This window comes from Oxyura jamaicensis, chromosome 18 (assembly GCF_011077185.1).
Source record: "Oxyura jamaicensis isolate SHBP4307 breed ruddy duck chromosome 18, BPBGC_Ojam_1.0, whole genome shotgun sequence".
Classification (NCBI taxonomy): Eukaryota; Metazoa; Chordata; class Aves; order Anseriformes; family Anatidae; genus Oxyura; species Oxyura jamaicensis.
Window position 1 is genome coordinate 7777552 of NC_048910.1, and position 24482 is coordinate 7802033.

Consider the following 24482-nt stretch of genomic DNA (forward strand, 5'->3'; position numbering starts at 1 on the left):
GAAAAAAAACAAGGCTTTAAATGAGGATGCAGGCTACCAGGCATATACAGGAGTATCTTTTGTGGTATTTCCATTGTCTGCTAATTGTGAATCCCAGAGATTACAGTTTAATTAGGGCAGGCATACAAATATTCTGTTTTATGGATGTGCTTTGTCGGTACCAATTCATTAAGTGGTGCTTGAATGGGTAGCTAACAGGATAAACAGAAACTCTCAGGATTAGAAATACAACTAAAATATTTGAGATTGTGATACTGCTCTCCATGCCTTTGGGTCTTCCTTGAAATCTTAAGCTGAAATTGGCACAAAACATAGAGAGGTGCTTTTGAGTACCTGAAGTCTTGTCAGTGTTACAAATGTGAGATCTGCGATGCTGAAATTTATCTTCCTGGAGGAGTCTGACTGTATTCTATAGTGCCTGGAAGTCCAAGGTCATAGCAGCCTGAATGATCTCTTCTTCACTAAAGCTTTTCTATGCAAACATCATCAGCCAAAGCACCTTAGCTAAACACAGTAAATGTGAAAGATGATAAAGTTAGGGTACTGCTTGTGGCATCCCATTCCACTGGACTTTTATTTCATAGGGGTTATACTTGCTATTCTGTGCTTCTGTTTACTAAGAGGTGAAGTGGTGCTTTGAAGACTCAGACTTGAATGGCTGCTGTTTTGGAAGCAGTATATAATTTATTTCGCCCTGCTTGAAAGGAGCATTTGGTTCATTTCTATTTCATTAACTTTCTAATTCTAATATATAATAAAGATATTAGAAGTTCTTTAGATGATGTTTTCAATATGTTGGGTTTTTTTAAATGAATGGATAAGCATAATTGAATTGTTGCTACACTTTCTCAGGTACTTTAAAGAATGCCTTTCTTCCAGTGTTTGTGGTGGCTGGAATATTACTCAGATGAAACCTACTTTAAACACTTGAATTTATTCAAGGGAAAAATACCTGGCTTTGTAAGAAGCCTGCACACGAATACATTGATTCTGTAAGGATTCAGTTTCTCTCCTCCAGCCTGTACTTTCTTATTTGTTGTGGTGGCTTTATACCAGGTTAGGACAAATAGTTCCATCAAGCATTTATATGGGTGACGTATTAGCAGCTACAGATTCCAATTCTGTTGTGTCTTCCTTGATACCTGCAACTGAAAGGGACAAGAGAAAGTGTTGCTGAAGTGTGCTGTAATCCACCTGTTCTTCTCTGGTGGATGTCCCTTACCTGCACGAGTTAGAGAACCCACCAAGTCACTGCAGAGCCAACTTCAGTAACTAGAACTGGGAAAACTGATGGTATCATGGGCTTTGTGCCTCCCTGCTCAAGCAAAGAGCTCTGGTTTGTCAGAACATTCTGCAAATCCAGTGATAATGTGGATAATTGTTTCCTTGTAATATAAGAACCCATTGTTCGTTAATTATTCCTTTAGGTCTTTCACTGTTGAAATCTGGTCATACTTAGTCTGCTGTTACAGAGAAATTAATATTCAGCAGTTGGGTTTCTGCAAAAACAATGGACGAGTAAAGGCAATTCTGGGTTATAAGAGATGAAACCTTTAACTCAGGGAGGTCTTATTTCAAAACAAAGACCTTCCTTTTCATTATAGCAATTTTCCCATGACTTATTTGATGTCAGTTTATATAAATAATTCCCATTTGTGCATTTTTATGATTCTACCCTTTGTCAAACATCTGTGTTCATTTATACTTGGCAAACTTAATGCCAAAGTATTGTTTCACTTTTGTCTCCAAGAGTGTTTTCCCCACCTCTATCCTATTGCTGAACTATACCTTCGCTGCTTAAGGGTATGAAAACATCCTTTATATCAGTAGGGCCCACCCCTCTACAGAGGCAGTAAGTTTGATCTCTGTGGGTATAGATTCATAACTTCTTAGAAGTAAGTCCTTGTGTTCGCTGGATTATTTGGAGGAAAAGGAATTGCTGTGAGCCACTTGCAGGAGGGGTAGATTGTTCTGGTGGCCTTCGTGAGCCACAGTCAGTCTTCTGGTGAGTGCTTCGGTGCTGTCCCCTTGCACAGTTCTTAGTGCTATGCAAACGTGAGTGTTAAACAAACTAGATGAATAATGGAAAGACGCAGCAGTGAGCTTTCAAATAGTCTGCTTTTCCAGGTGTAGATGGCGGTCATGTAGAATAGATGAATCTAATGCTTCTTGTGTTTCTAAAAGAAAAAAAAAATACTTGCTGTCAAATTAAAGGTTATTTAAATGTATCTTTTATCGCTTATAATGGAAAGCTCTATATTATATAAGCCCAGTGTCATCTGTATTCACTAATGATGTTGCTGTTTGCTACATGTATGATTACTTCTTTTAATGCTTTATTTTCTAAGAGACCAGAATGTCCCTGGCAATTATCCAAATTGGTATTATGTTGCTAAACCCTTGTGAATGTGAGGTAGATTATGTCCTATATATGTCATTCAGATTAGTTTACTTATAGCATGAAAGAAATATATATTGTTTATAAAGACTAACAGTTTATGGGTTAAAAATCATCTGAAACCGAGACTGGTAGAACTGGTGGTCATTTTACAGGAGAAACATTAAGACAAAGCGTAGGAAAATCTGACTTAAAGAATATTGATTGCAAAGAAGAAATGCTTCTGAGTTAGGAAATAATAGAATTAAATCTTCATTTATAAGTTTAAATGACCCCTCTAGACATTTGTATTATAACACCTGTTAAATATTATATGACATTTCTTCCACAGAAAATTGAAGTTGTGGTCATTTAGATTTTTCAGGAAAAGTGCTTTCAAGTCCAGGCTACTTATTACTGGTTATGGATTCTCAGTGTCTGATTCTTCTGTTTTCCCTCTAGTCCCATTCCCAACCAGGATATAGCTATACTAATAAGATATAAGTAAACTAGGAATAGCCTGTTTCAGTATCCTTAGCTGAGGAATTTGTACAAAGAATTTCTAGTTCTGTGAATTTTTCTATTTAAACTTCAATGGTGCAGGAAACTAATATAAAGTATTTTCTCCAGGTTAATAAAAAGCTAAGGGGAAAGATGGTTTACATACAGCTTTTGGAGCCAGTGGGCCTGTATGTTGAGCAGTTCAGACTTTTATAGTGTAAACTAAGCTGTTGTCCAGACCTTTTGTTTGACTTTTTGAATTCACAAACCAAAGTTAATTTGAATTAATACTCAGCACTAAAATGAACTGAGCAATACCCTTCTCTGAATTGGATTTTACAGCATTTATGGTTTACTTCAGCTGAATTAAAAGGTAACAGCTTCTTTTTTCTAGTTTTCCTTATTTATTTATATATAAATTTTACATAACACTCTTATGTGATAACATAGAATAACAATATAAGAGCAGGAACTGGGCAGAAAAAATAAAAACAGCACTAATTTTAAGAACAGTTTAGACTGAATATTTGCATTAGAAGTCCATCTACATGATGTGGAAACTGAACTGAGTGTGAATTCAGGCAATAATAGTAAAATATCAAGTAACATTTAATTAAAAGAAGTTTATCTTGTACAGAAATGAGCGGACAAATTAATAGCATCAGATACATTTCTATAAAAATTTAATTCAATTAGATTTGCAGTAGTCATAGAATTAATGATGTACTTCTCAGGAATATCATCTCACTCTGCAAAAACCTGTTTTTTCTTTGTGCATCATTCATTGAAAAATCAGGAAATGAATTGGCTAACCACAAACCCTAAAAGGTAGCCCAACTGCCAACTCCAGTACTTTTAAGCTAAATCTGCACTTCTTTAAAAAACCTTTGTTGTTAGCAGGAGTTGTAACTTTTCAATTAAATTCTGTAATCTATAGGAAGCCAAGGCAGCTGTAGAGGAGACAAGAGCCTTGCGAAGTAGGATTCATCTTGCTGAAGCTGCACAAAGACAGGCTCGTGGAATGGAAATGGACTATGAAGAAGTAATTCGCCTGTTAGAAGCTGAAATCGTAGAGCTGAAGGCTCAGCTCACTGATCATTCTGGCCAAAATAAAGTAAGCAAAGCAGCCAGTCTCCTGTCGTAGTTACCATGGTTTCCTTGCTGTTGTCATGTATCTTGTTTTCATTTTCTTTTCATCTGCTTTCCTAAAGTAGGTCACTGTTTGTCTTGTATTATTCAATAACTGGAATGATGCGGAGTGAAGGGGGTAATGTGAAGTGTATGAGTCTTCCTTTATCCGGATATCTTTGGGCTGCAAAAACGAGCTAGAAGCATATGTGGGTCATAGGTCAATATGGAACATCTCAAGCATTAAAACAAGGAGTAGTTTCTGGACTGCAGATATATCCTCTGTAAAGACCATGCATGTATTCGTATGCTTTTGTATATGTGTACAAGCAGTCTTAATATTTTTATATTTCTGTTAGACAACTAATAGTGATATAAAGTCCAGTACTGTTCTTAAGTAAAGTTGGATTAAATCAAGATAATGATCTAAAAGCTACTAACAGTACGCACCAAGAGAAATTTCCTTTTTTAATTGAGCTTCATATTTTAAAACTACTTCATTTTCAGTAAGTTGTTTCAAAACATGCTAAAGAATAAAATATTTGAAGCACTTTTTAATTTTTCCCCATAATTGAGGATCCATTTGCTACACACAGTTAGAAAAACTGCACAGGTTGGCATTTGTGTGTTTACCTTCTTTTCTCATGAAAAATGGATGTGCATAGGAAGTAATGGTGAAGGAAACCTACTGAAATGGTGCCTTTTTCAGCATGAGAATTAATTCAACATTAAAAGGTTTTAAAAAGGTTAAACAGACCTCTGGTGTACAAGCTTACAAAGAAGAAACATAGCAATGATGTGTAATCATTGGGAGGAATTCCTCTCACCTAATTGTAAGTGTGCATGATAAGATGTATCACACCCTAGACATTGCTCTTCCTGAACATCTGGGTGAGATGCCCCAGCTTTTATGTATTTTTTTTTAAGTTTTGTTTGCTTTCTAGGACTTGAATAAATATAAAAATATTAAGAAATTAAGAGCATGTGGGTTGCTGTATTAAAGATTTGTTTCTAAGATGCTGGCTTGAATTCCTGAAATTCTGATTGAGCACTTGAAAATCTGAGGTGAGATTTGGTTCTGTGTTTCTTACTCAAAAAAGCACTGTCAGGTAGCTATGACTGTGTAGAGCTGATAAAAAGACTTTTTATGTTTTTACGTAGCCGATTTATGTATTTATTTAATATTAAAGAGTATGGCCTCTCTGAGGGCTGACCAGCTAGCTCCTTCTCCAGCAGTGGACAGTAAGATTACAAAACAAGATGTTTTAATTGACAGGTTCTCTGGCATTCTAAGTGACGGTGATTCTGCTGCTTTGTACATTATGTACAAACAAATGGGTGCATTCATTTGTTTCAAGTGAAGATAATAAAAAGTGGCTTTTTGGATTTTTTTTTTTTAAATAACTTTTATAGTAGGTAGTGGGCTTTCAGAAAAGATTACCTACAGGATGTGAAAATTTGTGTTAATGATAGTGATATTTTCTTAGTTTTGGAGCATATTTTGGTCTAGACCTTCTGTTCAGCAAACACCTTACCTAAACAAACATGCCTGTGTACATGTGAAGACTTTACTCGTGGTCCTCACACTTGAACAGTAGTACAAGGGACTCAGCCCAGAGCCTGAAGCCTCCAGAACTCGAGCTAATGAGTCAGACTCAGTAGCTGGGGCTCACATTCTCTGTAGCTGAATTAGAGAAGGGATGCATAACAATAATCAATAGGTTATACAAGTGCATGTAGAGAAATCCTAGGGGGTAATTTTCTCCAAGATATGCCGTAATTACTCTGTTGGCCAAAGGATGTGCAGATGCAAACTAGTGGACCGAGCTCGTTCACATGCTGGCTATTTACGCCACCCTGCTGACAGGTACTGCCAGCATCAGTTTGGTATTTTTCATCCATTCATGAATCAGTTCAAACAATCTGAAGTTTCTGTCCTATCACTGTTGTTAGCTGCCAATTTCAATTTACCTTGCTGTCATAATCCAAAATGTGTTGTTGATACTTACTAGTAGATCAGGCAAACCTGCTGCAGGAGCAGTTATGTTTTTCAGAAGGGTAGAAAAGATGGTATGTTAAACTTCTCAGATGTCCATTTTAATTCACACCTTGTACCTGTGTGAGCCATGGAAGAAAATGATTAAAATAAAAGCCTTAAAATAGTGTGGACCAAATCTCTTTTCCAGGATAACCTCCAAGACTTGAGAAAGAGAGTTACAGTGCTTGACTGCCAGCTGAGGAAATCAGAATCGGCCAGGAAGACCTTTGAGGTGGCTACTGAAAAATTACTGCAATTTATAGAGGTAACTTTGCCTATCATTTCTAGCAGCATTTTATTTGGAAGTGTTGTACTGATGTTTCTGAGGAATAAACATAATAAGCTGACTATAAACTATAGTTTGTAGAAACCATTCCACAGCTTGATGCAACTTTCTAGAAATGGTGTAGAAGTGTACAGGTCTGTGTAGGAATTTATTTAGTCTTTGTATCTTGCTGTACACAGACCAAATGAAACTGGACAGATATTTAAACATAATTTTTCACAAACATAACAACTTCTGTGAAATTTCCCAGGGGGGAAAAAGGCAGAAAAATAATATTTAATAATAATTTGAAATGCTATAACACTAACAAGTAACATTATGGTATTTATTTCATGCAAAGGGGTTATCTTTCTGTTCATTTGTTTTTTTACTTCTGCCTTTAAATTAACTTACAGAATAGTTGAGACTGAGAGGGACTTGTGGAGGCCATCCAGTGCATCTCCCTCTCCTCAAAGCATTGGACATTGGCCTCTTGGGTTCTGAATATCTTCAAAAATATAGACTCCACAACCACTGTGGGCAACCTGTTCCAACGTGTACTGCCACTTTATGCATCCTATCGCAATGTAAGATGAGAAGATAATTGGAATCAAGTTCATTCATTATTTTAATAATATGAATAACTATTACTTAATATGAGTAATCTTTTTCAAGATGAAAGGTTTGTTGTTGGTTTTTTGTTGTTGTTGTTGAAGTAGAACCATTTGACAAGCTCAGGATATATCAAATTTTGACCAGATTCAGTGCCATGAATTTGCATGTTGTGTGCATTAATATTTCCCATCATAGTCCTTTGTGGAAATACAGATGAAATTATACTTGCAAAAAATAAGACTGCAGAATTTATTTGGAAAAATGAAAGTAGCCAGGATATTAACATGTGTTTACTGCAGTAACCCATTCTGTATCATTCTGTAACTTCTGATGATAGTTTTTGTAACCAAAGGTCAAACTGAATAGGAAATAGTTTTAAAAATCTGGATGGGAAAGACTAGACCCTGTAGTCTCTTGAGATACAAATCAAATCCCATGTTCCCAAATAGAGCATCTAATTATAAGGTATCAAGTTCTTGATTGTGTTGATTTATAAAGTGTTAACCTCTTGTCTGTGGCCAACAGGTTGTGCATGAAATACTTTCAGATAACTCTACTCCCTCAACAGTTCTAAGGTAGGCAGATCTGAGCTCTTTTGTAATGAAATGGCAGTTATTCGTATAATATTGAAAACCTCCACGATTGTTTCAGTCTCCAAAAATTGTTTTGTAGCTATTTTTTTCATATTATTTTCTGCAGCATGTTACTGAATGCAGTTATAATTGTGGGGAAGAATTAAAACCTAAGCTTTCAGGATGTTGCTTCATTAAAAAACAGCGTATTAAATTAAAAGAGTTAGTAATTGCATAGTTATGGCTGTCTGCAGGTTTCCATAAAATAATTATCTTGTGCTAAGATTTACTTAAAATTGTAAGCAACCCTAACATTTCTTAATATTATTTTTGACCTTTGCCCAAGTGAATTTGCATCATCACTAATCCAATTGCATATTAATAAATTGATGGCATGTATTTCCATTTAAGTTTCATTACTTTTCTTGTTTATAAAGGTATCTAGAAGCATTCAGCAAGACTTTGGCACTTTTGAATATCAGCCTGATTGTGCCTATATATCCCAGATACTGTTAGGCACACTAAAGTTGTCTTGCCTCTATCCTGCTGTCCTTTTGGTAAAGCTCTCAAGTCTGTTTAACTGAAGTTAGCTGGAACTTTATTTCAATAAGGTCTGCAGGATCAAATAAACCACTTACTCTAGCTGTCTGTGTTCTCGGATGCTACTCCTAATCAATTAAATGCAATTCGCATTGGCACTACATGAGGATGATGTTGCATGTTTTATAAAGGTTTTAGACTTCATTTTAGTAAATGGATTGAAGTATAAAGCTCAAAGCTAAGGTCACAAACTGACACCCTAACAGAGCAGAAGATAAGAATTAGGTACTCTAAAGTAGGGTCCCTTTTTAAATGCTAATATGAAAATTAATTTTAAAGAATTTACTTTTCTGACATCTACTGAGGTTTTGACACTACTACTTTCTGAGGCATGAATTACATACATTGTTCTAACTGAGCTATCCAACTTTCCTAATACATTCGTTATATAGACAGAACTATTTCTGAGACAAATTTATATTTGGTGGTATGAATCTTTTGGTTCATAGAATAACACCTATCTAGAAACACAGCTTTACTTTATTAAAAAAATCTGTCTATTTCTAGTCTTACAAGCAAACACTTTTTTTTTCCTATTAGTGACAGAAGAATAACCTTCTCTTCTAAAGCACTTCTTGCCCGGTTGGGAAGGATTGGACCAACTGTCACCACAGCTCTTGCAGCAGAAGCCAGAGACCTTGCCAAGTCTGTCCGTGCCATTTTGGAAGTAGATTGTGAGTGAGTGCGTGTGTCTGTGTTTCTATATACACACATAAATACTTCTTCTTTCATCAAATGTTGTAGCTTTAGCATCTTGCCTGCCTGTCGAGACTACTGTGTTTTTTGTTAGTTTTCATTTGAAAGTTTAATTAATTTATACTAAGCTAAGGAAAGAAGTGTTGCTCTTTTTTAAAAAAAAAAAAAAAAAAAAAAAAAAATCTGTTTAAAAAAAAAAAAAAATACTTACTCTGAAGCCTAAAACAGGGAGCTGGTAGACATTTCTGAAAATACCTAATAATTCAGAAAGATAGAAAATATTTCACTCCATTCTGAAAGTGTAGACTTGGAAAGTGATGAGCGTTATGACAGCTGAAATTAATGACTTGTTATAGAATGCACTAAAGCCAGTGGCTGGTAACGGAGACATCAGTGATTTGCCACCACACAGCAGATCTCTTGGAGATACAGTGATCCCTCAGTGGATCCAGTTTCTCTTTTCACTTTTGTTCTTCAGTTTCCTTTGCTTTTTGCACAGTCTTTTTACTTTTGCATTCATCAACATGCCTTTATCTAAAAAAAAAAAGCTCATAAAAAGAAGAAATGGAAATGTAATATTAAATAGTTATTTAAATTCTGTTCAATAGCATTCATCGCTGTTCCAAAAACATATACCAAGGACGTTCTGTGGTTTAAGATCGTCTTGCTCTAAACATTAGAAGGAAGTAGTCAGAAATAAGCATCGCATGGGATTCTAGAGACCTGAGTTTCATTGTCTCAAGAGATAATCTGAAACTCACTGGTGGGATATTTCTGTTGACGTTTGTGGGCTTTCATGTAGTGAATGCAGTCTGAGCTGACAGGGTTTTGGAATATTAGCTTTAAGATCTCAGTATCTTAAACCACATAAAAAAACCTCTTCTGAGATGCAAAAAATGCATCAGAATGAGTAGATTTCTCCAAATCTTTAGAAAATCTGAGCATTATTGTTAGGAATTTTTAAATGTGGAGTTGTGAAGTTAGGAAATATCTTTAAGTAAACAAATCCTCCAGGGCTTTTAAACCTGGTATCAATCAGCAGCAGAGCACATAGATGCTTTTGTTTAAAATTAAGTGTGAACTGGTAGAATAAATCATTCATAGCACCAAAGGACAATGCAGATTCAGTGTCAGCTGAGTATGCACCTTCATCAAATTATAATTAGAATATAAATTTATTCTAGAATACTTTTTCCTGGAAAAATTAAAGCAGAAATTTAATGTCAAGATGAGAAATGTGAAAATCTCCAGAATCATGTAAAACCAGCAGAATTTCCTGACTATGATGTTCTATTTTCATAAAAGAATGTTTACAAAATATTATTCTGTTGAATTTATGAGAACATTTATCAACAGGAGTCTTAATGAAGATTTTATTGCTTTAGGGAGTGAATGTAGCTTGCAGTTTCTATTGGAGATAAGTGTATTCCCTCAGTTAGGTCATTAACAGAATTCTGTTCCCATTGGTCAAAATTATGCTAGTTCATGACCAGTTACTGTAATAAACTATATGCAGTTGGAAATCTAAGAAGCAACTGTGGCTTATTAAAGGATTCCCATGGTTGCATATTTTAATTGTATTTACCTCTAGATGGTCTGACGTGTCAGTTCTAATCCAGATGAGATGGATTGCTTTGCAAAAATAAAACAGAAATGATCCAACACATCGCAGGAGTTTTTTGAGAGCTGGAGAATTATAGTGACGATAATCATTGTATCAAATATTTTAATATCCTTTATACGTTGATTGGAAATTAATTTAGAAGGGGACTGAACAAGTATATTTGTTGAGGAAACGTTTCAAAGTATGAAAAATGTCTTACTTGCATCACATATTTATGCATCATGTATAAAGGAGGACGAAGCAAAATAAGAAGATAAAGAAGAATTACCCAAAATATTAGAATTAGAATGACTGGAGGAGGTGAAGAGAAAAACAGTGGCCAGGATAGTGGGGAATTTGTTTTCCACCAGTGACAATGGAAGTATTCTGTCACATTAAGTTGTTTCTATCACACTACACAGGAAATCATGCAAGGAATACTTTTAGTCCTAAATGCAATTGAATTCTAACATGTGGTTGTGTCAGAAGTAATAGGTAGGTTACATGTTGGAAAGCTCTAGGGCCATAGCAAAGATCTGTTTTATGAACCTGTGGGTTAAAAATAGCTCTGCAGAGAAGGATTTAAAGATTGAACGTCATCCTTCTGAGTTCATTCTGATTTGGAGAGTATTACAGATAGACTTGTTCTCTGACGAGCTTGTGTGTTAGATTAAAGCTTTAAAGCTCTCTCTCTTAAAAAAAAAAAAAAAAAAAATAGTTAAAGCAGAGTAACTGTTTAATAGCATTCTGTCTGCAGTCCTCTCTGCCAGATTCACACAATACATTCCCCATGTGATCTTGTGTTTTCTTGCAGATGGGCCATCATAAAAGGGGCTTTCATATATGTAGCACTTCATAAATATCATACATTAAAGCAAAGAGTATAATAGACACTACTTTGAAAACGGAAGGCTATACCATTATCTCCAGAAAGGAGTCTTCAGCGTAACAATTTGTTGATGAATTCTAGGAATGGGAGAATTGCAGTGAATATTTTTGAGACTGCTAAGTGGATAAAAATGTGCTGGGCAATTATCGTGATATATTTTACCTTCTCAATGAATCTTCTCTTTCTGTATTTGTTTCATTTTGAACAATGAGAAGTAAAGGAGCCCTAACAAAAATAGTTTTTCAATTTATTTGCAATACATGTGAAACACATCTAGGTGTAAAGACAACATTGTGGAGCATTCCTCCAAACCAAAACTGACTTTCCTGTTAAAGATCATCCTTGACATCCAGGACAAAATGGCATATGTATGAGTTAGCCACACTAACTGTCCTCTTCCCGTGTAATAACATCACATTTTCCCTGAGGGAAGAGGTTTAAAAAACTTCAGTGTGTTCTTGAAAATCTCCGAGTACATCTTGCTTTGTCTGTAATAATGCTGCAGATCAGTTTTCAGCTGTGTAAGGTTGAATGACAGCTATGTGACATCACTTCGGCAATTCTTTTAAGTGAGGAATTTGTTTAAAAACAAAAATGTTTAAAAAACAAACAAACAAACTTGTGCTTACTACTTACTATAGGATCCTCAAGATCCAGAAATGCAAATCAAAGTAAAAAACAGAATAATCAAGCTCCTCCCTTGAAAGATTTGTTCTTCTTCATCTTGAAAAACTGCTAGCTATTTTTAGATGCTAAGTCTTGGGAGGCCTTTCTCCTTTGCAGAATACTAGCATCTCCTGAAGACATAAAGAAAATTACTTTCATCTTACAAAGGATAATAATGCCTCAGTGAAGAACTGTAGCTTTTAAAAGTCGTTGCTGGCTGCACTTAGTAGTCCATATGGTGAAGATCATGCTAAAAAGAACTGAGAAAGCATTTTCTTCTTTTCTATTACAAAATTAAAAAAGAAATATACTTGGTACTCGTAATGGCAAAAATCTGATTAACCCTGGAACACACTTCTCTTCATAAAATAGCAGGCAATAGGCAGTTTGAAATGTGCAGTAGCATAATATAGCTTTCAAGTATTTTGACTGCTAATTTCCTTGCTGTGCTTCTGAAACTTCTATCCAAAAATACAATCTTGCTCTTGTTGATATAATCCCAGTCATCGGTATCTATTAAGTGCTATGAAGCCTGCTTCTCTGATCAGCAGGAGCTCAAGCAATGTATCTTGAACTATTTTTTCACCTCATTTTCCTTTAATCTGCTGTCAGCCTGAAATGTGAGACATGACAATCCTGCTGAAGTTCACTACAATGAGCTCCAAATTAAGATACTGTCCAAAAATCCTGCATACCTTCTTGATATTGTGCTTTTTAGATGCCATAACTCATGCTTAGGAAGATCCCACAGGCAGAAGTTGGGTTGCCTAGGCTCTGCCTTCATTTTCCATGTATCCTGACTGGCTATAAAAAGAAGGCAATGGAAAGTGCTGGTGGTCAGTGCCTATTAGTGCTTATTCTCTTGATAGTTAAGTTGCTGTTACTTTTTGAACCACAGATAAAGTTTTACATCCCAGGCATTAACAGCTGAAATATGGAGTCTATCCATTTATTCAGTTTATTTTTTAAATTATATTATGGTAAGTTGCCACCATAATTCCATATTCAGCAAGCTGTTATTTGTCTTTTTGCGTTGCATTGACAAAGTTACAAGCTGGTAGCAGAAAGTTATAAGGCAGAGTAGCACATCCACTGGAGTAACAGTTTTGCTATTTTGAAGAGAGTTAATAGTGCTAAATATTCATATTCCTTGTATTTATAGATTGCAGCCTTGGTATGTTTATTGTAATAGAATTAATGCCATATACATTATTACTGTTTTGCTCTTAAAATTAGAGGTGCAGCAATGCTATAATTTTGTACAGCTTTTTGGCTGTAGTTGAGCAGGAGAGTTCTGAAAACGTTGATGTGTAAGCATTGGATGTTCCCCCTGCGTTTGTAGTTTATGTCTGTGCATCCAAATCCAGCTGTAATTGTAACATGGGTAGGCATACACTGACTAACCTGACTAACCTGGGCTAGTCATATTAAAGATGCATTTGCAGAGACCAAATATCAAAACACTAGTCCTCCAGTGACCCCAGGAATATTATCTGATCGCTGACATTTGCTGAAACTCGTGCTGCTTTGTCTTTTTATCTTTTCAGTATCAGGGAGAGAAAATTATTTCCTGCAGGATCATTTTTTTTCTGGGGACAGTTCTGCACTGGGAGAATAGCATATCTATAATATACTTCCAGATAATAAACTAGAAATGTACCTTTTCTTCCTGACTGAAAGGAAGCATGTGTGTTCATTGTTCTGGCAAGGCCATAAATATTGCAGTGAATTGCTGAAATCAGAAATAGTAGAGAGCTATTAAATTGCAATGTACATCCTTAAAGTATCTGTACAGCTCCCATTTTTAATAGCTTTTGACTAGTAAAAGAAATAAATCTTAAAATCAATGCCGTATACTTTAAAGATATAGGGGTTATATTTGTTAATTAAATATTTTTGTCACAATATTTCTACTAGGAAATACTATTTTAGTGAAATGAAAATGTGTTAGTTCTTTGAAACTTTCAACAACAATAAGAACAAAAGAGGTGATTTTTACCATAAAGGAATTTATCAGTTCTTTTATCCAGTAGAAAATTTCAGTTTTACTAGTCCCTTAAGGTTAGAGAGTTGTTCCCCAAAACAAAGATATTTCATGGGAGGGTAATTTAATTTTTATAGACAACAATAACTTTAAGTTACTAAATGATTTCTTTTGTTGTTGAATCTTTTCTGAGTTGGCAATTAAATAACAGCAGCAGCAGCAGCAAAATCTGAGAATCACACGGGTAATTTTAGAATATGGTCACACCATCAGTATCCATCCACCTGCAGAATCATGCTTAATTTTGACCTCATGAGAACTGCTCTCTTTTGCCACAGGCTATCAGCATTGTATTTCTCAAGTAGCATCACAGCGTTATACCAAATGTTGTCAACTTCTCAAGAACGATGTTCTCAAATCCAGTTTTCCTTCTACGAGAGCAGGAGTAAGTGTGCCTATAGCATGTCCTCCTGGTCTTCACTGGGTTCTGAAGTCAGCATGAGCCATAAAACCATAAAACCTCTTCGTTATGTAGCAGAAACATCTCCCAGTTTATCTTGAATTTGGAATTCAGTTCCTTTCTTGTTTGCTCAATATCATCTTGTAGCGACAACATAGGGCCAGACAAGACAGAAGCTTCATGCTGTCACTGAATGCATCACTTTATTCAGTCTCTGTGGGGCACTGGTTCTGTGGTTTCCAGCACTGCTCAGTGGAAAACTTTATAGGAACTAGGAGCAGCTGTCTTGCAGTTCATCGTGTGCTCTGGCTTGTAGGTCCCTGCCACCAACCACACACTGTGGGTAAGTGACACTATGCAGAAACTGTGGGTGCTATGCAAACTGATAGTTTGTCCAAATATTAAACCTAAGATAGTGAGAAATTGTAATACTACTTTTAGTTAAATTGAGGAGTACCCGTGTTTATTTACTGATCTGGATTCACTGCTAGTGCAATGAGGAAATATAGTTTGGGGATTAAAATATTTTTTTCTAGTTTTCTTTTTACATCTTCAGTGATGTAAATTGAGAATAATCTTGATTTCATTTTAATTGTTCCAATACATAAAATAAAATATATATGAGATGAGAAATGGAGGCTTTTTGCCCTGCAATATAGACAACGTTGTTGAATTTTTGCCTTATTCTGAAAATTGGAATGTTTCATTAAAAAAAAATAAATAAATTACAGTTTATCAACAACTCTTCAGGTACCTTGCAAATCAGATAGAAGAAACCCAAAGGTGAACAATGTATATACCTTCAGAAAAATTAAAACTCTAAGTTGTATAACAAGCCAAATAACAACAAACAAAAAAAGCATATCCAATATAATTTTAAATAGAGTCTAGATTTTAAAAACTTATTCTACATATTCTACATAACTGTTCCCTACAGCAAGACTGAATTTTCTGCAAATTGTTTAAACTTTCAATTTTGTCTACATGATAAATAAGAATGAAGATTTGTAATTTTGCCAGTGTTTGTAGAAGTGTAATTCCAGAAAGAAAAACCTCTCCAGGAACATGAAAATGTTTCATTGCAATAGTAGAGAAGCATTCCACTTCAGAAATGCAATCATATACAATATTTAAAATATCTCCAATATAAATGAAAGTAAAATTAGTGTGCATGAATATTAAGTTTAAAATGGTACATTGCATTTTTAACTTCATTGGAGTGCCTGTAAAAGTAAATAAGCAAGTAAGCCCAGTGAAGCCAAATCAGTGTTTTAATAGTTCTAGACAGGTGGCAAACAGCAAAAAAGCTTTCACTGTTTTACCTTTGGTGGTTTTGTTTTGGTTTGGTTTTGGTTTGGTTTGGTTTTTCATGTGATGGATGGGGTGTGAGTTCGGGTGCTATTTGGCAAGCCTTAAAAAAGGAACAAAACAGCCTGTACTTTTGGCCAGGATTGGTTTGATTTTACAATAAATGCTTGGAAGGAGACAAGTGAAGAGTTGTTTGGTACATGATCTGATTTAAATGTATTACTTCTGTGAATACCAGATATAAAAATGCCTTGAGAATGGGAAGCAATGTCTACATGTACTGTAAATCATACACAAGTTTACAAAATTAGTACTCAGATAGTACTTTGCCTCCAAGGAATCCAAAAACATACAACTAGAAAGAGTCTCCAGCAGTTAGGTAGTGCATCTATCTGCCTGCCTCCAGCAAAATGAGTTACATCTGCCTGAATCCAGCCAGGTATTTGTCTAAGGTATTCCACAGCTTTTCTAGGTAAACTGTTCCCATGCTTAATTGTGTTTGCCATTAGAAACCTTTGGCCTAAATCCTCCTCATTGCAGTTTGTCTATTACCACTTTCCTTCATCCCAGTGGTTTTCCTTCTACTTTCATCTTTGTGGCAGCTTTTAACGTATTTGAAGAACATATTGTGTCTCCATTCAGTTTTCCGTTCCCCAGAATAAGCCAGTAATACCAGCTCCTTACAGAGTTTGTCTTCTGCCCGTTTTATCACTCTTGTACTTCTCTGGATTCTCTCCAGCTCGTGCATATTGCATTATGCTCTGTAGCTGAGACCTTCCTATGGGAGATGAAATGGACTAATAGGTTGGTTTGTTTTAATATATAGCACACAAGCTCCTATGTCCCAAAATTATTTTCCTTTTCCCTGGTAGTTTCCTTTTACTGATTCATATGACGTCAGTGCTTTCCTATCCTTCCAGAGCCTTCTCTCCTGAACCAAAGGCTAGTTAGATATACCCCACTTGCTTTTGTGAAGTTGGTTATTTGTACCTAGGGTAGTACTTTGCTTTTGTCCTTACTGAATTACACCCTATTTATTTCAAACATCTGATCCAGTTTGTTGAGATCTTACCAAATTCTAATCCTGTTTTGCAATGACATTTCAAAGAAATGTCTGTTCACAAACAGGTTTCAGCCCCGAACTCTCCTGACACGGACTAAAATCACGTTTTGGTGAATGTGAGGAATAACAGTGTTTTCACCTAACTGGCCTTACTTGTGGATATTGTTACAGGATCTAGAAATCGGAACCCATTGTTTAGTTACCTGTCACTCAGTAGTAGGTGACACGTATAAGGACAGAATAATTTTATAGCCTGATCATATCTAAATGATTGAACACGTGTGTTATTCTCAACGTTTCACGGCAACAAAAAAGTCAGCTCAATGTCTAAAGCCTGTGTTTAAGAAAGTTCTTTAATGTGACCTAGATTTTAGAACTCTGTTGTTGCTGCTAGAAAAGCAATTTATTCCCTCTCCATTCACTTACCTTTAATGAGAAAAGATGAGTCAGCTTTTGAATAGGCACTGTCTGTACTGACTTTCAAATCAAAACATTTTAATAATGAAAAACACGTAAGTGATATTATTATACCTTAAAATGCAGATGAGCTAACAAGATTAGGAGAGTCTTGTTAGGTTAATTTCCAGCATCTCTGATAGAAGACTTCATTAAAGAACAGACCTTTAAAAGTCTATGGACATGTTCGGTTCATACTGTGACCCTGCTATGAAAAAATTAATTGGCTTTGTGCCTCTTCCCATACAAGTTGTACTTGCTCTTGGTAGCTATGGAGACTGAAGTCAAAACTCTCTGGAATCAACAATTGTACAGGATGGCAAGTACTTCCCAAATTCCCCCTATATGAATTTCTGGTGACATAACACTTAGAATTTTGTTATATTAATATAATCATATTACAGTGTCTTTGACAAAAGAAAAAAAAAAAATACTGAATTTTGTAGTGTGGAGATGCAAATTGCTCACAATCAGAGGAAATAGGTGAGACCGGAATTGAACCCTGAGGTTCTCAATCCCAGATCAGTATCTCAAACTCAAGGCTACCATCCCTGTTCTATGATTTGCAAGCACAGTTCAGACACAGTGTGCTGGTTATCAGGACAGGTGGGTGGCAGATGTCTGTGGGTATGTGTGTCTGCACACCAGTCAGGGAGTGACTGTTTCATTAGTTCAGGTACCAAAAAATAAAACAACCATTATAGCATGAAGCTCAGCCAAAGGAGTTGTACTTCTGTGCAGTCAACGGTGAGTTAATTTTCCATGGCTTTACAGCTATGAGCATCCTGAGAGAGCTGGATTAAAGCTGGTGAAGGGGGGGTCAGCCCCTTGCTTAGAATGTCAATGAATGTGAAAATTATCAGTGCTCATCTTCTAGAAGAGGGATGGCATGCTTTTCTGTCAGTTCCTTCAGTTGTCACATTGCTTCACTTTTTTTTTCAGTAGGTAGGAGTGAGAAGCTGAGGGCTAGCAGAGTTACTTAGACATATATGGTGCACAAGTGTGATAATTGAAATGGAAAGAAGTACAGAGAAAGTTGATTGCCAAGAGTGGCTTAGGAAGATTTCAAAAGTATATTTTAAGGAGAATTTGCAAGAGCAAAACATAATTGCTTGATGCTTATGAAGGAGACCTAAATGAGGTACAGAATGTGCCTAAGTCTCATACTAGATCTATCACCTCATCCCATGAAGTGTATAGAACATTAATTGGAAGCTATGGAAGGTGATTTTGCCTTGCATTAGTGATTGGTACGAGTATTATGATTGAAGCCTTTACAGTTAGGATAAAATAAAGTATGCTAATTTCATCACGTGGAGGATTTGTTTTTCTTCAAAATTATTAAGAAAAAAGAAAAAAGAAAAGGAAGGTACCTATTCTAGGCTCTAGGAAAGTTAGACACATTTTTTTTTAATATGCTGGTTCTGAAGTCATGATTGTCTCTAAATTAAATCCTTCTTTCACTTAGGTGTACTTACAGTGGCTTTTGTAATAGGCTAAAAGGATGCCTTTTGTTAACATATTTTCACAATGCTTGCAATATATTATTTTGTTAATATATTTTCACAATTCAAAACAAAAAAGTATTTGATTATTGCTTTGGTCTGTACTTACTGTGAAATGAGCTCAGCAGAAAGCAGTTGTGTGTCTCTTAAATTGTAGGTGGTTCATGCCAGCCCCCTGCACAGTTTAATTTCATCATCAGTGCATAAAAGTAAGATATTGCTTAGCAATAAAGGTATATCATGTAATAGTATTGCTTTTTAAATCTCAGACAATTTCTGCTCAATTCTAATTTTAGACAGTCATTTTAATTTGTTACCAATGAATGCTTTCTAATTAAACTTATATTTAACAATCACATGCGTCAGTGAGCCCTGTGAGATGACAGTGATGGAAGTGGGTGGGTAGCACAATAGATGCTGACAAGAGAAGATGATCCAGAAAGGAAAGGAGGAGACAGATGAATTCCAGAACAGAAAGAGTAACTGAGAGAAAGGGAAGCTGAGGAAAGAAGAAATGGTTTTAGAGTTGGTCCATGTAGTGAAATATTCCAGGCTGTTCCTACTTAGTCCTGGTGGTGAATGCCCTGTGTGCAGAGGCTTGTATTTCTGAATGAAGAATGTGCTGTTCCAGATTAGTTTAATTAGCTGGAAGTAGCTAGTACCAAGTCAGAACAAGAATGTTCTCAAGGGAGCTGTTTACTTCTATGAATTTAACGTTTTTAGCCTGTGGAGGAACTTAGGAACCAGTATTAAAACCTAGTATATATACATGGCCTTTGTGCAGATTTCCTCAGTTATGGACCATTTCTCTAATTTTATAATGCATAGTGTGTTGCTTGCCTGCTCTTCAGCAGTTTAAAGAGAGTCATAGGTGTAAACAAAGTGAATTTCAAATGAATTTCAAATTAACTTAATAGTTCAATAGTTCAATCAACGATGAAAATAATAGTGTGTTCTTGATCAATCACAGACACTGTCACGTTAACAGTGTAGAAACGTATACTGCATACTGCAGACTGTAGAAAAGAGTCTGCAATTAACTGGTAGAAATGATTTTTTTTAATGTTGCTCTATTAGTGCATAAGACTGAAAAAAAATGTCATGGGGAAGATGCTTACCACTTTTAAGACCTTGTTGGGGAACACTATTAGCTATATGATCCTAGAGTATTGTATTTCTGTTACCATGTCATTAATTGAGACTCTGTTACTGCCGTTTTTAACATTAAAAGCAAAATAAAACATCTTTAAGTTGGGAAATTAAAGCAGATGGGAGCCACTGGAGGATAAGGAGCACTGGTATGATTTTTTTTTTCTTCACAACCTTCTCTGTGAAAGCAGGAGATTTCTGCATTCTGCAGTTTTCTGATTTTCTGTATTGCCTCCACCTTATCCACAGATGCTTCAATCGCAATGAACGGAAGAAGGTAGTCACTGCATTTTTACAATACTGTCACTGGACAGCCAGTAGCATTTTAGTAAGAATTCGTGTCGGTGAAAAACATTTTTTTAAAATGTCAGATAATTGGTATCTTTAAAAAGCAGATAATATCAGCTAGGTAGGTTATGCAAAATTCAGTGTTTGGTCAGCATGAGCCAGTCTCAGACTCCTCCCTGTTTTCATTATCCCTCACCTCTGAGGGCTTATGCTTTATTGACCTTATGTTTACACAGACATATTATATTCATGACCCAAATAGATGTACGTTGAATTAAGTACTGCTTAATTGTATCTTGGCCTCCTCACAATTGATAGCTGAACTCCTGACTATCCAGCATGTGGAACGTGAAAAGGCACTGGAGGCCGCATGGGGTACATATTGGTTGTATTAGAAGCAGATTGAAATAATGTTTTGTTTTTAATGTTACATTTTTCAATGTAAGTTGGTAAATAAATCATTTTTTTTTTTTTTTTTCTGAAAGGCGATTATTACATTACCAAAATAATAATCAGTGGTGTTTTGAGTTCCCTTTATGTCAGAATTTCAAGGAGTGCAGTCTCTCTTGGGTGTTCTGCGTGCTTAGAGACATTCCCAGTTTCACATCAGTAGCTGGTGTAGACGCGCAGATTCTGGCCAGTGACTAGCTAATGGCATGAATCATCTGTTTTCCCTCAGGGCTAAAATGAGGATTTATCCAAAGGTCAGTGTCTGTTTTTGTTTGGTTGTTTGGTTTGGTTGGTTGGTTGGTGTTTGTTTTTATTCAGCTGCAAGTGACTTATTTACCTTCCTTGTCCTCCCAAAAATATTTATCTTCTCCAGTGCACCTTGGAAGAACAGCTTCCATTTGGTGAAACAGACAGGCTCAGGGCTTAATTTGCTGCACTCTTTCTGCTCCCCTTGAAAGGCAGTCAGAATGTTTTATGGTAATGCTATAGTACTGCAAGCTCCATTGACTTCTGTTGTTTCTGTATAATGGGTTGTATACATTCGCTTGCCATCAGCTAAGCAGAAGAAAGCATTTTATTGCCCTTGTTAAGTGTGGTGTGCTTATCTTGTACTTTCACTAGTGACCTCCTGCATGGATAAAGATGAGCCTCAGCTAGACGTGAAGCTTTATTTGAAAGGAGAATATTAGAAGTTAGTTGAAAAATATGTATTTTTATTTTAAGTAGTATTTCCAGCATTCAGCTTCTGAAAAGATACATTTTTAAAGTAATGTCTCAGGAAGATAATTCTTTCTCTTGAAGACACATACCAGCAAGCATGTTGCTTGGATTACTATAGCTCTCACTCCTTTCTGAAGAACTTCAGTGTGCATGCTAGGCAAATTTTGTTCTAAATTTGGATTTCCTAATTTCTTAGCTAGGAAAAAGTATGTCTATAATAATGTCTGATCCCATGTACTGAACAGACATCAGTCTTACTTCTAAAAATATGTCATTTGACTGGCCATATCTTGTCATTTTACTGGCCATATCTTAAAAGTTCCATTGTTTCCATGCTGTTTCTGATTACCTGTATAAAAACAGTTCATAATTTCAAAATTACCGTAAAGATCTTAAAGTTGATCATATAAACCAATGTTCTGTTAAAAAATAGGATCTTTCTAAGCTTTCACCATGAGAAGCAATTAAATTTTTTGTAACTCTCATACTTAACAGTCACTTCAGTGCAGTGGTGTATTTGTCTCACTATGAGATGAATGTGTTTGCTGACATATTGGGTCAATATCTTATGATAAATAGGAAATGGGAAAAGACAAGGTCATCTCTCACCATGCCCTGGATAGCCAAAGTAAGGAAAATATTTTTCTGAAGTGTGGTTTCTAGGAACACTACTGAATGGAGACAAGCCAATCTGCCAACCATACTCTAAATTAGCATTAATTTCAATTACTAGCATTTCCCAGATGTCTCCACTTGAAAACTACTTACTCTTTGTTTTATTAAATCAACAAAAGAAAAAGGAACAGCTTCTTTAGAACGGAATTTGATATGTGAAAGAAAGGAATGGAATGTCCCCTTAGCAGAGTATTATTCATAAAATGAAATGCATTTGTTTGTGGGAAGAGCACTTGAAATGGTCTAAAGAATAAAGTGGCACACAAACAAAGCCAGAAGTCCATACTCTCTTCTTAAAGCTGTTTTTCTGAACCTGATATTTTACAGTTAATTTGCAAATAAGTACTAAAATAAATTATATATTATTGGCAGCCTCAAAAAAAGAGTCATTTTATGCCTGAACTCCACTGAACACAGTTGACAAGCAAGATGGATATTCCTCCACAAATTTTTGTTTTAGCTGTGCCAAATCACGTAACTCACTGAGGAGTTCCTCTGCCAGTCTTGCATCATATGAGGTCTCTAGTCTCGTATCTGGGATGTTTCCATGCTTCAGTAGTAGTACTCAGGAGTCCAAGACCAGGCATCAGATAACCAACAAGTTGGATCTTTCTTTTTTTTTCCATCTTTTTTTCCATCTTTTTTTCCATCTTTTTCCCTGCATCACCTAGATAGCTCAAAGAGAAGAGCCAAAGGCCCTGGGGATCTTGACTAATGAATTTTGCATTATTATTGAAGCCGCAGGAGGAAGGTTGGAGTGCTGATAGGCGCGTCTGGCTGAATTGGTGGATGTTGTTTAGAGATCAGAATTCTAAACCTCATTTACCAAAAGATGGAGAAAAGTGTTTATAACGTCCTTTAGTGAATCTTTTCTTTTACCAAATAATTACTATTTCTTCAACAACTTCATCATTTTGCAGAATTGCAAATCACTAGTTCTGAGCTAGATCATGCCCCGTTACTTGAAAATATATGTGTAATTGCAGAAACCAAGCTAGGTAAAATGATATGTAAACAGTGACGTTCTTATTTGTTGTTGGTCAAAAAATGTGTTCATTTTGAAACTGAAGAAATCACCATGTGGTTTTTGAATTCCAGATAGATGTTGCATCCTTTAAGCTTGATGCCTCATTAATTCCAGACGAGGTGGTTTAATGCTCCAGCCATGAGATTGTTTAGCCCTGACAAAAGATATAACTTGTTTTTTTTTGACCAAATCTAGATAGAATCCTAATGAACAGTAAATTTTTGATCAACTCTTACTAGAGTCTCTGAACCTCTAATTTCTTTGAGTAATTTTGTCAGAAATAAGAAAAATAAAACACAGCAGCATTTAGATGTTAGGGAAGGAACTGTCATTTTTTTCACCTGAGTGTTTGTGCTGTGGTATCTGCTTTTATTAGTCTCCTCTGCTGATCTCCACATTTCTTTTTCTATAATAGTATCTCCTAACTAGCTTACTGAAGAAAAAGAATAACATTATGCACTACTTACAGGTTTGAAAACTGAGGTTCTTCCCTAATTTCTGTGCTTTCCCCCTTGTTCCTTTAGTGACCTACCTTGATTGATGATGCTGTGTGCAGCTTTTATTCCAGGAAAGCTGGACCGAAGCACAGGGGAGGGTATATGCATTCTGTCTTAGAAATAATGGGCAGGATCTTCCACTTCTGTAACTCCGTATGAGTTTATAATTTGGCCCGGTGTTTATCTTTCTGTTCGCTGCAACCAACCAAGTACCACTGCTGGTGCATTTTCTTTGTCCTGTTCACCCAAGGAAGTGATAAAGATCACCGAGATCCACACCTCATGAAGTATCAGGAAAATTTTGCTATCCCTAGGGTTTCATTCCCTCTCTGCCTCACGCAGCGCTAACCTTGCAACTGTGGGTATCGCAGCAGGCATCTTGCATCTGAGAAGGCAAGCAGTCACCAGGGATACTGCCGTGCCATGCTGGTGCCAGCTGCAGCAGTTCTGGCACACATGCACATGTACAACAGCAATGTGGTTTGTTGTTTTTCACAAAAAATTATATACTTCTCCTTTGCATTAACCCTAATTAGATGCATATACTCTGAACAAAATAATGGTAGGTTATAATGTATTTTGGCTGACATGGTCCCTTGGGAGACTATTTGTTCTGTTTGGGCAAAGGGTGCTTTGGACTATATGCCATTTGTTTCACATGCATAATTACTTTTGCATTATTACTTTATCCTTACCTTGCAAAAGATAACTAATCACAAATATTTGAATAGCAAAAAGCATTGTATTTTCTGCTGTAAGGAAACTACTTTTAAATACAGTAAATCTGACTTTTTTAAAAGATTATGTATGCAGATGACTGCAGCCAAGATATATTATTTATGAAGTTTCATCAGAGAATGTAGCAATTCACAGAATAAATGATAAATATGTAGGAAACCTAAAAGATTGCCACAGTTTATATAGGCCAAATCCTGTATGTTTCAGACTAC

At 35.8% G+C, this 24482-nt stretch overlaps 1 protein-coding gene across 4 annotated transcripts in view; it reads left to right on the forward strand.

The window, feature by feature from the left end:
* The window catches only part of STXBP4 (syntaxin binding protein 4), a 70653-nt gene that overhangs the window by 28956 nt on the left and 17215 nt on the right, over positions 1-24482 (forward strand). For all 4 annotated transcript variants that reach the window (XM_035342747.1, XM_035342748.1, XM_035342750.1 and 1 more), the window contains 4 exons: positions 3816-3992; positions 6193-6309; positions 7450-7499; positions 8637-8770. In XM_035342747.1, coding sequence (XP_035198638.1) covers positions 3816-3992; positions 6193-6309; positions 7450-7499; positions 8637-8770 — 478 coding nt within the window. The remainder of the gene's footprint in view (positions 1-3815; positions 3993-6192; positions 6310-7449; positions 7500-8636; positions 8771-24482) is intronic.